Genomic DNA, 13,836 nt, shown 5'->3' on the forward strand with positions numbered 1-13,836 from the left:
ATTTATTCAAGCACGCTCAATGAAAAGGTGAGCCACTGTTCCTCAAGTAATTCTAAAAGGAGCGAGCATGTTGAAGGCTATTAAGGTAAGTAAAAGTAAACAAGAGTATCTGCTATTTCTTCAATCACAGAGCACCATTTGGCACTATGTACACATTGCCTGGTATTCTATGACGTTCGAGGTTTGATTGTGCAGGGTGCAATGAGATTTAAGAAGTTCATTAAATAGTAGTAGTAGTTTTGAGGGGAGGCGACCGACAGCTAAGGTCATTTGCGCCATAGGGGATGGACAGGAAAGGATGAAGGGTGGAGAGAAACCCGGCATCGGCATTAGCCTACTGTTTACGAAAGGCTCCAAGGGGTCCGCAGTTTAACGTCCCATCTGACGGACGGCGTACTAACTCTAAGTGCCCTCCACAAAGCACCTCAAGTAGGGATCGAGATACCTTTGAAAAATATTCAACACCGCCGGGATTTGAACCCGCGCCCTCAGGGTGGGAAGCCAGTACGTTAGCCCCCGCACCATATCGATCCCCAGTTCATTAAATAAAAGAGCTTCAAAAATAAGTTATAAATCAATGATACCAAACTACAAACATTGCCCATGTGCTGGCTTACCCGTACTGATGATTCCCTTGCAGTAGTTTGTATGAAACCAAGGCACATCTACTTCAGGGTACCCCAAACAAACTGCACGATTGAGCTCCATTAGACTATGGCGCACACGTAAAGGGTAGGTTGCCTGTTGAAGAAAACAAAATAAATCATCAAATTCACACAGAGAAAAGCATAATAATATCTAGCAACCTATGAGTCTTCCATCAAATCAAGCCATATTGGCTTCCAGAACAACTTATTCCTCCTCTCCTTGAAAATATTTTACAATAATGCATTTATTAAAGGTGACGCAGTGGAAATGCTATTTATTTGGGCATTAGAATGGCCTGTAAATGATAAGCATTGCAGGAAAAACGTTGAAAAAGTAATGGACACAGTATTTTAATACTGAGGCCATTAATTTTAGCACTGCCATAATGACATTAGGACGGGGGTAGACCAGAGGTAGCGTGTCTGCCTGTGGAGCCGAAGGTCGCTGGTTTGATTCCCATGACAGACTAAAATTTTTCAGTTTACAATTAAATTGTTAATTGTTTTTCGGAATGAGGCAACGAGAAATATAGCTCCCTGAACCCATGGTGTAAGGCAGCAGTTTCACTGACCAGTGCAGACAGATGCGGCCTGGCATTACCTGCCATGGCTGTAGGCAAGAGTGAAGGGCATGGTATCGGCTGCAGTGCTGAGATGCGGATCGCAACAGGAAAGCACCACATTATCCTCCCTAGAATATGCAACCTTGCATTCAAACGGCCTTCCTCCCCCGTAAAATATTCTGGCATTTAACTAGTCCCCCATTTGGTTCTCCAGGTAGGGACTACTACAAATCAGCCAAGGTGGATAAAGGCAGAATACGGTAAGGGGTGGGTGGGAAATTAGAAAATGGAAAGATGGAGATGGATAGACTGGGGATAGACATCCTGGGATTGAGCAACATAAAGGGGGCGGGGGCGAATGACTTCTGAGGCTACAGGGGTATATACTCAGAAGACGACCAGAAAATTGTAGGAGTAGAGTCACGAAGAAATGGGCAAGGAAAATAATATCGTACAAGTTAGAGGCAAAACAAAACCTACGGATACAGTGATAGTACGGGTGTATATGCTGAAATCCAGCTATTGAGATGAAGAAATAGAGGAAGTATATGAACAACTGGAAGAGGTTCTAGGAACAGCAAAAGAGTACGAAAACCTCATAGTAATGGGAGATTGGAACGCTATGGTCGCTGTTAAGTAGCGTGTGATACTTTGGATTGGGCAAACGAAATACCATAGGAGAGAAACTGATAGAATTCTGCAACGAGAAAAACATACACCATCTTTGATCAACATCCGAGAAGAAGATACACATGGAAGATGCCTGGAGACAAAGTACAATACCAAATTGACTACACTACTTCACAGGAAGGGAAGGGAGACAAGAATTAAGAGCAAGTGTAAGAGCTACCACGGCGCAGATATAAATAGCAATCACAACCTGATGATCATGGACAGCAGACTGCGATACAAGAAGATGAAGAAAGAGATACAACAATCGAGATGAAACACAAAGATACTGCAAGAAAAGAGTGCAAGAGAAAAGTTCACCATGGCCATTGAAAGGGAAATAGATGGAAATAATGAAAATAACAGCACTGATGGTCGATGGAATGAAACGAAGAGAAATGAGAGTGAAAAAGACCTCTACAAACAGTTGCGGAACCAGGTCATGCGAGGGCACAAGAAGGCAAAGAAAGCCGCTTTGAGGAAATGAATGACAGCATGAAAAAGGGAAATAGCAAGATGGCTTATAAACTAGTGAAGAGGCAATTCAGGGAAAGAAAAACGAAATCGGAAAAAGTGACGTTTTTGCAGTAATGACAACATAAGTAGAATGGAATATGAAATATGTTCAAGATGTATTTGTTTACTCCATGAATTTAAATGTGCTAAACACAGCAGAGAGAACAGAGTTGATGGACGTATAATGAAGTTTAGGAGTTGACTGTATGCATACAGAACTTCTTTGAAACATGTATATAAACTACATGGTACTGGTAAGGGCACAGGAGAGGAAGTTCACGGAATACATAAAAGATAATGGTCGTTAAGGACCGTCCCAAACATACATTCAATAGGCAAAACACCTTGAATGAATGAACCGCATGAAAACAAAGTCAACAATAAAAAATGTGCCAGCGCCAAGACAGAGTAATTCAGTGGAAAACCAAAGTAATAGATAAAAATGTTGTTTTTTACTCTGGAAACATGTTTACCAAGTCACAATACTACTGTAACATGTTTTATTACATCCAAATTTGAAGAAATGATTCTTTGCAAAAAGTTAGCAACTATATTTATCAGCTCTTTTGAGTGCACAAAGTAATGAATGTATACTATTGATAAATCCATATAATTATACGAGCTTAAATAGTATTTATCATCTATTTTCAAAAAACAAGCAATGAATGTATAATTATGAAAACTTTATAAAATTATATCATCATGGAATACTCTTACCAGAATTTCCATCATTTTAGAGAAGGATTCTTTCAACAAAAAAGGGACTTTATGGAAAAAATCACAACCTTTTCAGAAAAATCATGATTTTATTCAACTATCATGCTCGGTTACATTGGTGATCAATGTTAATGCTTTGAAATAGCTTGCCCAAAGGCCTTTTGCATGCAGTTTGAATTAGTTGCATCACTAAGGTATACTCTCGTACTTGGGAGAGTCAAGTCAAGAGAGTTACACTTGCCCAATTTCCAAAATGAGCAAAATCTGACATTCATTTAAATTAGTCCTAATAAATACAGGGTGAAAAATTTTCACGATGATTACCTTGGCATAGCAAAATCTGATTTCATCATCAATTTTCTCCAGAAACTCAACAGCAAATATGTAGTGGATGAGAGAATTTGGCAAGGAGTTGAAATAGCATAGACCAAGGGCAACCTGGATTAGGCTCAATCCTGGTATCCTTTCTTTATCCCTGAAACAAAGCAAGCATTAAGGGTATTTATGAAATTGCTTGATTCATATTCTTGACAGACTGACTTGACAGCCCTTATAGATCACATCAACAGCAAAATCAACCTATTCATCAAAACATAAGGATGAAGTGCATAATTATAATGACAGAAAATTTGATGACACAATAAGTTTCATCTACACATTCATATTTTTCAACAAAAGAAATACAATTAATGAAATTCTACATATAAATCGTTCTTCTAAATATAAACTTAGTTCTCATAAGATGGGACAAAGCAAATAATTAAATAGTTAATTAAATAAATAAAAAGTTTAAATATAAAATGTTTGAGAGTCAGGCTGAAAGAATAGATGAGTGAGGTATATGAGAAGAGTGAATGAATGAAGAGAAGGCAGTTGGTTGATAAAGCAAGTCATTAGCACATGTGGTCAAAAACAATCTCAAGAAAAGGAATAATACTCGGGAACAGAAAAGCACATACGAAAGGCTGCATGATTGTGACAAAGGCAAAAGAAGTACGCAAAGATAGAACAGCATGGAATAAATGAGTTGGGAGGAGTTCAGTTTCCTGAAATAATGCAAAATGAGACTTTTTTTTGACTTCGCTCACTCTTTAAGGGAATGGTGTGAAGAGCACATGCATGAATAAGTATAATCCTGTGATCTTCCTAATTGAGAATTCTGCGAGGAAACATGAGGCAGAGAGACAATTTTTTTCCATTTAAATATAATTACCATTATTAAACGAAGAACCAAATGTATATTTCCACTGTTCTTTATTTTCGTACAACTAGCTTCAGCGCTTAAACATCGCCATCATTAAATGAAGAACACAATGTATAGTTCCACTGTTCTTTATTTTCATACAACTACTTTCAATGCTTAGGTGTCATCACCAGGAACAAAAATATACATTGGAATTATGAATTATGTTCTTCATTTAATGAACATGAACTTCCACTAAGTTGAGCCTGAAACAATTGCAAATACATAATTCCCATAATTTGCCACTTTTTAATTTTTTCCACTGGGAAATAATAAAAAATAATTTTCCACCGATACTATTGTATACTAATAGTACACTGATATGCTGGAGGTTACTGCTATTATTATATGTAATTTCCGACATTCAAAATTATGTATATTCTGGTTTATCAACTAAAATACCAGCAGAATTGCCAGCTAACAACCATGTTCACTAGCCAAATCCTAGGTTGCATTTACATTTCTGTCACTCATAGTTTATTCCCAGTTGTCATGAATGCAAGGAATACTGTGACACCATGAAACTTCTAGCACAATGATTCCAACTTGCTGGAAACTAGCAGGAGTGAATATTATTTGACTGAATAAGTGAACCCATTATAGATTTATCCAAAACAGTGAGGTACATGAGGTAGTGGTGAAAGTGTACAAAAAAATAGAACAAAAAGATTGGTATTCCCGAGAGACAGGCTCGTGTGGGGGTGGAGAATGGATAACTGAACAAACCCCAGAATAACTTAGTAGTCCAGAAGGCCATTAAAGTCCCACACATTGGATACAAACCCCAAATGTCCAGTTCCTGTAACCCAGATGAACCCAAGCAACTCTTTCAAACATGCCACAGAGGACCCTTTCTTTTGAAAGGAAGGGATCCGTAAAATGTAATACGAAAGGCCTTACAGCACCAGTGTCATTAACTCAGATTGCATCTATTTACTTGGAGTTAGCTTAAATGGTTTCCTAAGCCTTACACTTGTGAAATAACAATTAACCTAATGTGCAAATGAAGCACTTCAAAATGTTCCAAATGCTTGTATAATCCAATCAAAATCTCCGTAAAAACACCTTTTTTTACAGTGAATTGTATTTGGTAGACACCAGTAAACTGGTTAAAACTTTCATGGTCCATTTACGGAGATGGGAGTTCACCATTTTTTCCATTTCCACCCTTCTTAAAATGCAAACTATTCTTCTCCTCCGCCAATAACTTCATGGTGGAGGATCAACCCAGCCCATGCGAATACTCCAGCAGAAGCCAAGAAAATTTGGTGTTTCCAAAGACAATATGAAACTTAATACCTGAATCCTATATTAAATGGCCATTCTGGCACACAAGTAAGGCTTAGAATACGACAAAAACTTTCCAACACCAGTATTTGAACCCAGGCCAAAAGCATGGAGAGAGACAGTGCACCAATATACTGTTTATTCTTTTCTTCACTGCTAGTATTAAGTAAGTGTATTCTTCAACATGTTTTAAACTTGCATAGCTGCACTACTCAAAACAGGAAGCACATCAGAACTTGATTGTATGGCAGCTAAAAACATGATAAATTATTCTGAAAATGATATGCTGTCATTACCTGAAAATGAACCACTGAAAGCAAAAGTGTTTTGTGCCCTAATATTCTAGTACAGTAATTTCATTTATAGTTATTTGTAAAATACAAAAACCTATACATACCATGCAAATTCTTAATAAAAAAAAGTAGTCATACCATGTAAAGTACAAAAACCAATTTTTGTTCTTTTTTATGATTAAACCTGCTTACCGATTCAAAACTTGAGAGACTGTTTCAAAAAACTGAGGTCCATCCTGTGGCCAATGATTGAGGTGAAATAAAGCCTGCACAACTCGGTCAACTGTTTCTCCAGATAAGAGCAATCCATGCTCAATAATGTATTCACACATCCACTCCACAGACTCACAGAACAACCAACCACATCCCATCATGACAGAACAATTGTCCCGGACAGTTCTTGATGATAAACCTGTCAACCTATCACATGAATTGGCAGCACTAGTTTGATGCCCTTTGAAGACATTGTCATAATATTTGGCCACATGTTCCTGTATCACAGACCCCTTCTCATTAAAAGTTCTCCGCTCAATAAATCCCTTCATTATCATATTCGATTCACGCAAAGAGAGACCGGGTCTTTTCAACTGTTCTTCTGACCAATAGTCAAGTTTTCTTGCTAACTGTGACCACAGCCACATGACATTCTTATTCTTTTTCAGAGAGTTCCTGTTCATCCCCACTGCAATGTTCAATCCATGTGACACCATAAAACAATCTTCAGGGCCAAATTCTGGAACAAGCTCTATGAGTTTCCTGGACATTTCCAATACAACCTCTATGTCACTACTTTTTCTGCAATATGCTAATATGAATGCACAACCACGAGCTATCCAGGGTGGACTTTCCCACTTGGCAACATTGTGAAGTAGTATCTCTGTTATACACGATTCAAAAGTGTGGTGGTGGTATGTTCCAGCCAAATTGTTATTGAAGTGCATGTACCAGTGACAGAACCTTAGCAGACGAAAGCCATTATGTACTGCTGGTTTTGCTCTTATATAATTCAATGTATGACTCCAAAAGGCATCACAAAGGTGAACATTAGAAGTCTTCAAATGTCTTAATACACTAAAGATAACAGGTAGAAATTGAGGGCTACATGAATTATGTATCCACTCTAAAAGAGTACCTTCGAAACGCTTTTTACTTGAAGGTGTCATAGATTGGACAAGGCATGACATTAATTCTATCACAGGTATTGAATCCTTTTTTTTCTGCAATAACTCTGATGCTGTCTTTTCAACCTCCCGAACCAAAACGGCTGGCTCCAATTGGCTCTTCAATAAATGATTGAGCATTACAATATCTGATGGCTTTAGTTCCTTTATTTTACCTTCGAAGAGTAATAACAGCTTACGCATAAGGTCTACATTTAAATTAGACCAATGAGGCAAATTTAAATATGCAGCAGCTCTCAAAACAGCACGTGCATCTGTTATGCTGAAAGAATTTTTGGAAATCACGTCTGCGACATATTTCTTATACTTTTTCAAAGAATCAAAGCCTATTGAAGGCCTGAGATGGGCCATGCAGATTGTTATTAGCCTCAAATCCTCAGTGCTAGAGCAATGGTCTATGCGCTGCAGAACTATATCTTCAATAGTATCGTAACAGTTAGATCTGTCAAAAACTGATGGCTTCGAATGTCTCCAAAACCGAGTTCCAGCCATTAACCTTGATAGGGCAGGTAAAGAAAATGTGTTCAACTTGGTTTCACAAGCCTGGAACATTTCACGAACAACGGACATTAGTAAATTAACATTTTCGTCCTTGCTTTCAAGGACATCAGAGAAACCCATCTTTCCCAAATATAACAGGGTACAAGCCAGTTCATCAGGGCTCATATGCACATAGTTGTCTTTTATTAGTTCAAGGAATTTTGTCATATAGTTGGAGGACAACAACTCCGCTACGAATGCCTCGGGTATGAGTGCTGCGGAGCCACTAACACAATTTTTTTCACTTAAAAGAATACTGCTCAACTGCAGATCCCACAACGCCAAAACGGAATGAGCAAGGTGTATCGCTTTTATATGAAATTCATTTTCTCTAATGACATCAAATACCTCTTCGACAGATGAGGTCGACACCAGTTGCAATACGACTGGATCCTCTGTATTCGGACTAAGTATATCATGAACAGATTCTTTTTCCTCTGGAATAAATGATCGCTCAAGGAAGTCTTCCATTCCTTCACTGTCACTATCAGTTTCATTGCCACTGCCACTAATGGCGCGATAAATTAAACACTTGTTTGTTGGTTCATTTTTAACTAATAAAGGTGCCACTACTTTCAAAGAAATGTTACAATAATTATTATGATGGAGTCTCTCTTTCAACCTCCTCAGGTAACGGTAATTCACATTCATCCTACTGCAGCATTTGCCATGCCATATCTCCCAAAGAGATTTAGTAAGAATAATGTTCCTCAAATAATTACTTTTAATAACACAGCAAACCATGTCTAATAACTTAATCCGTTAAATACCCCTTTAAACTAATGCACTAAACCCTGAACATCATCAATTTTTTCATTAACAATCATATAGTGGAGTATTAGCCCGCTGCCGGTTGAACGTCTTCGAAGGTAAATAAGAAACACTACTCCGTCAGGTACTCGAATACGAAAGAAATGTTGTATTTGATATGGTTCACAATCAATATGAAAGCTTGGAGGTTCTTAAAGCCATTACTCCCCAAATTATTCACATCAGTACCAACACTCGATAAATATTTCAATATAATTTTTGATGACCGGTGTCATCGGAACGTTTGCGCAATGCATTATTCTTTTTCACGTTCTATGGTCCGCTATTATCGTTCGTAATTTATCTGCAATAGTAAACAAAAGAGGTGTGGTTTCTGAGTTGTGCCCGAAATTACTCAGAGCCATCAGTATTGCATGATTGTCATCTGACTTTGTGTTCAGATAATTTGGCCGAGGTTATTGACTGATATAATTGCTGTTTTAGTCGGTAATTTAACGCTGTTCGCCTTTAAGATAAATGTTACTCAAGTTTAACAACACACCCCCGATTTCAATTTGCCATCTTTCCACAGTTCATTTAAAATGCCTTTAGAATGGCTATTTGGCAGAAGGATGACTCCAGAGGAGATGTTAAGGAAAAATCAAAGGGCCCTAAATAAGGCCATGAGAGATCTGGATCGTGAAAAGGCTCAAATGGAGCAACAGGAAAAGAAGATAATCAATGACATTAAAAAGATGGCCAAAGAAGGGCAAATGGTTAGTATCGATTTAAGAAATACGTTACATTTCGTGTTTTTCAAGTAATTAATACTGTCGTTGTACGTTACTTCTAAACAGACTCAATAGGGTGTCCTAGTAATTTGATTGTTCTTACTGTGGTTCTCGTCATCCCATTTCAATTAAGAAACCATTTCAGCAGAATATTGATATTCCTTGAAGTATCGCATTATAATCTACTATAAGACGCTAATAACTTTTGCATGGTGTTTGCTTTTGTCCTTTGTAGCTTTAATGTGAATGGCATTGACTCATTATTGTAGGAAGCAGTGAAAATCATGGCGAAAGATCTTGTTCGAACTCGAAGATACTGCAAGAAATTCATGCTAATGAAAGCTAATATTCAGGCTGTGTCGCTCAAAATACAAACATTAAGATCACAAAATGCTATGGCGCAGGCTATGAAAGGAGTCACAAAAGCTATGCAAAATATGAACAAGTGAGTGCCCAACTTTTGAAACTAGTCATTTCCACCAAACAGGAGTATGTGCTTGGAGAGTGTAAATTTGAGGCATTGCCATGCAGGTTTTCTTTCTATTTGCCACCTTTTGATTTCAGTGATAATAATAATGAGTGAGTCTGGTATTCTTGTTGTCATCAGGAAAATGTCATGGTTGCAGATCAGGTGTCCATTATTCGTGATAAAAATAACATCCCATTCCTCAATACGTATTGCGTTGTTGTTTCTATATTTTCCTCAAAATACACCATGTTTACAAACATCCTGATATGGCAACTCTTGTCTTCAATTCAAAATAATTCATTATCATAATAATTCACAGGGATATTTTCATCCCCAAAAATGGTTCTCTAACTATATATACTTATAATACATGGTAACCACGTATTTCTTATCAAGTTCTTAACGATTTTACAGGCAATTGAATCTACCCCAAATACAGAGGATTTTGCATGAGTTTGAAAAGCAATCGGAGATCATGGACATGAAGGAAGAGATGATGAATGATGCTATCGATGATGCCATGGAAGATGAGGGAGATGAAGAGGAAAGGTTTGTGTAGTTTTCATTTTTTACTTTCATAGATAATTGCCGGCTTAGTTATCATGTGATATTACAGTGAACGAAAATATTGAACTGTTTTAGGTGGTAGGCTGAAGAAAATAGTGTTGAGTGAGTGCTCACTTAATGAATAGGTTTTATTTGCATGGACTAATTTGATCCAGATTGGATGAAACATATATGAACAGTTTTTTTGTGGGTAGCAAGTCTACAGCAAATACTACATTGTCTTAATGCTCTTTCGATTGCAACGATGAGATTCCTAATCTTAATGGTGTGACCAAAACTGAATTTTCTCAGGTCATTTAACTACGTCAAAAGCACATTCAAGACGTGGACTTCATTTGATTGACAAGTTCTCTTTTCTTGTTTCTGAACAGACCACTTTTGAAGAGCCTTGATAAAAGTCTTTATATTACATAGCTTTTATAGTATTCCAGTATTTCACTATTGATCAATATGGTTTGGGTTTTGATTTCACCCTAACTGAAATGATTTAAGCCCCAGCTGCAAAGTATACTGCAACATTTTTTTATTTTCCTTCTCCCATCTAGTTATTTGTTTATTACAATCAAAACATGCTTCTCCTTACTGGATATTGTATTTCTTAAAATAATGAGTACAAGAATAAGCTTGAAGAACCAAAACCTTTATCTGCACCGGCCTAAACTCATTTTGAGCTAGCTGAAGTAAAAGAGACTTGGATTGGGATGTTGCAGTGGCTAATGTACTGCCTTCCCGCCCTGAGGCCCCCCCGGGCTCAAATCCCCATAGTGCTCAGATTTTTAGTGTCATTCTGATCCCCACTTGGGGTGCTATGTGGAGAGTGGTTTAACTGGAGTATGCCATCCATCAGATGGCCGTTAACACGTGGACTCCTTGGTGCCTCTTATTAGGAGGAGGCCAATGCTGATGCTGGGTTTCTCTCTACCATCCCTCAATTCCTATAACATCCTGCCCCAACCAGATGATCCATCTATCCCTTCTGGTGCAAGTGACCTCTGTTCCTCCCCTATAAAAATCATTCAACTTGACCAGGATTCAAACCAGGATCCCTCGTTGTCCGTCAAGGGGAATGATTTTTACGCTCTGAAATTGTTGCATTGAAATTGCATATTAGCGGATGACTCCGTTAAAAGTTATTGTTGCGGCATCTCCAGCAGTGTCTTGGAATTTGTCAAAGGTAAAACCAGCCCAAGTGTTTAAAATTGGCTTTAACCTCATGGGCTGTGGCGCGTCACGCATGACTACGAATGCCGGTGACATTGTATGTACGTTATTTCGTCACAACATCTTGTTCCTTTAAAAGCCCCTAGAATTTCAGAGTTTAAGAGGACACCTCGATAGCTTAACTGGTGGACATTGAGGGATCTGGGTTCAAATCCCTGTCAAGGCAAATGATTTTTACACTCCAACATTGTTGCATTGAGAGGCTACCAGAGGGCAAAATGCACTAATATGTTCATTAATACATTTAAAAAAATATAATTTAAGGAACCCGATTCACTCTACCCTTAGTATTTCAGTGTGTCATCTATATAAATTCAAGTTAATCTTATGTAAGAATAGTAATTGAAGCTATTATGCATACTATACTAATACATAGGACTAAACTACTAGTATTGTTTCTTTTGTCAAAGGGGCCTAAGAAGTATTAAGTACTCATTATCAACATGTCATTACTCCCTCTAATATTTTTTCAAATTATTTTATTATTGGATTTTGGTCGACAAATATGTCGGTTACTCAAAAGTTCGAATGCCATGGAGAGAATATTCTTGAAGAAAAAAGTTTTGGTTTGTTGCATTTTTGTCGCTACGTGACCAAGTCCTCCCATCTGCTTTTGCAGCGATGCAGTTGTCTCTCAAGTGCTGGATGAATTAGGCCTCCAATTGAGCGACCAGCTATCTGGATTGCCTACAGCCTCTGATTCCCTGGCGGCCTCCAGAACAAAGACTCCGCAAGCAGCCGCGGCAGCTGCGGGTGGAGGTGGAGTCGATACCAGCCCAATATCAGATGTTGATGCCGACCTCCAGGCACGATTAGATAACCTTCGCAGAGAATGATTCTGTCTAGGGTGACGATATATTCTGGCACTAAGCATTCCCCCACAAATATGACAGATGTTCTGCATGACCGTGGAGCACTTTGTCTTTATATTTTTGGAAGGATTGTTGGACCTAACCTGTGTAGACATTAGAGGAAGTGTGCCACTTGTCATCTGGCTGGCTGGATAAATTTCACATCACTGTGAAATGAGCTTTTATAATCATAATATTGTGAAACTTTGTAATAATGCATTTTTTTTCAATTTCATCTTTACTGCATATTTTGAAATATGGCAGGAAATGATTACAATGGAGCATAAATTCAGATATGGCGTGATGTTACTGGTGTGCTGTTTACTCATATATTATATTAAAATATTATCATGTCAACATGTTTACTGTGCACTGTCAGGTCTTTATTTGGCATCAATTCTTTCCTTGCGATTGATTAAAATTAATTTGTAGCTTGCATTTGCTTTTATCAGTTTTGAAGTGCCTCCTTTTTATTGGCGAACCAAGTTCATTTATACTAAATAGCTTTTTGATAAGTGTACATAATGTATAATTGTTAAAAATTTGAGAGTATGACGCTTACATTAAAATTAATCAAGATGGAAAATTATTAATGTTTTGTGAATGTGGTGATGTAGGTAATTTATTTCATTCTATTAAATAAAATTTTGCCTCTATTCTCTTTGTATTCATTTTATTTTAAACATTCTTAATAATAGTGGGTGCTATCAGGTAACAATGGGATGGATATATGTGCTAAGTTGCTATATCACTTTATGAGAAGCCCTGACGTACCTTGCCAGAACTTTGCATCCTCCATCAGCTTCCCAGGTGCTTAAAACCCTGGGGTTAGACATTTATAATAAGCTACTGCCTAGCATAAGAAGCGTCAAGGGTATGGGTTCATTCAAGTCACAACTGAAGCTGTGAACCCCATTGCATTGCTCCCTTAAAACATTTTTTCATGCCACTTGTTATTGTTCTATCAAACAAATCCTACATCAATACGCAATGGTCTTTTGGGAATAAAATAGTATCACTATCCTTGCATACTTCCTTAACCTATTTTTCATAAATACACTTGGTTTACAATGACTTGGTGAATTGGATGCCTTTCTCCCTCTCATCTACTAGTAGAATCCATAACTGTTGAAAGTTATTGACTGATTTAATGCCTTCTTGGTTGACCTCGAATGGTTTTTCTCTTATACTAATTATTTTTAAGAGGCTAATGGCCTGTAATTCCAGTTCTTCTTCATAGCACGACTTCACAGACCTCTTTTTCTTTAATTTATTAAAAACTTCATCATCTTAGATCTTTATCTACTGAGATTATTTCAGCCAATCTCCTGAAACATATTTCAAACACTACCAATTTTCTTTAATCCCATGGCAATATTTTCCTGTTTCGTATCCATTAAGCATGTGTCCTAGGTGGTCTTAATGAAGTTTTTTACACATCCATTCCAATACTCCTGCTAGTAAGAAGCTCTGTAAGCCTTTAATATTCAATTGTAAGATCCGTCCACGTTGGTCCCTCCTATTCCAAAGG

General features: G+C 37.6%; 2 protein-coding genes across 3 annotated transcripts in view; one reads left to right on the plus strand and one right to left on the minus strand.

Annotated features, from left to right (window-relative positions):
* Positions 1-8,687, minus strand: part of LOC139697738 (FAST kinase domain-containing protein 1, mitochondrial) — a 14,779-nt gene extending 6,092 nt beyond the window's left edge. The window contains exons 1-3 of the mRNA XM_071596563.1: positions 6,128-8,687; positions 3,437-3,587; positions 618-741 (exon numbers count right to left, since the gene is read on the minus strand). Of these exons, the coding sequence (XP_071452664.1) occupies positions 618-741; positions 3,437-3,587; positions 6,128-8,400 (2,548 nt within the window). The 5' untranslated portion in view covers positions 8,401-8,687. The remainder of the gene's footprint in view (positions 1-617; positions 742-3,436; positions 3,588-6,127) is intronic.
* Positions 8,688-8,790: 103 nt separating this feature from the next.
* On the plus strand, positions 8,791-12,966 carry Vps2 (vacuolar protein sorting 2). 2 transcript variants are annotated; one of them, XM_071596369.1, is made up of 5 exons: positions 8,791-8,913; positions 8,999-9,182; positions 9,467-9,642; positions 10,081-10,215; positions 12,074-12,966. In XM_071596369.1, exons 2-5 carry the CDS (start codon positions 9,009-9,011, stop codon positions 12,288-12,290), a joined length of 702 nt encoding a protein of 233 aa, XP_071452470.1. In that variant the 5' UTR covers positions 8,791-8,913; positions 8,999-9,008; the 3' UTR covers positions 12,291-12,966. The 2 variants fall into 2 exon arrangements, with proteins under 2 accessions (XP_071452470.1, XP_071452471.1); XM_071596370.1 differs by having other exon boundaries at positions 8,798-8,881.
* The last annotated feature ends 870 nt before the right edge of the window (positions 12,967-13,836 follow it).

Source organism: Hetaerina americana, unplaced genomic scaffold, assembly GCF_022747635.1.
Source record: "Hetaerina americana unplaced genomic scaffold, ioHetAmer1.1.p SCAF_8, whole genome shotgun sequence".
NCBI classification, from domain to species: Eukaryota; Metazoa; Arthropoda; class Insecta; order Odonata; family Calopterygidae; genus Hetaerina; species Hetaerina americana.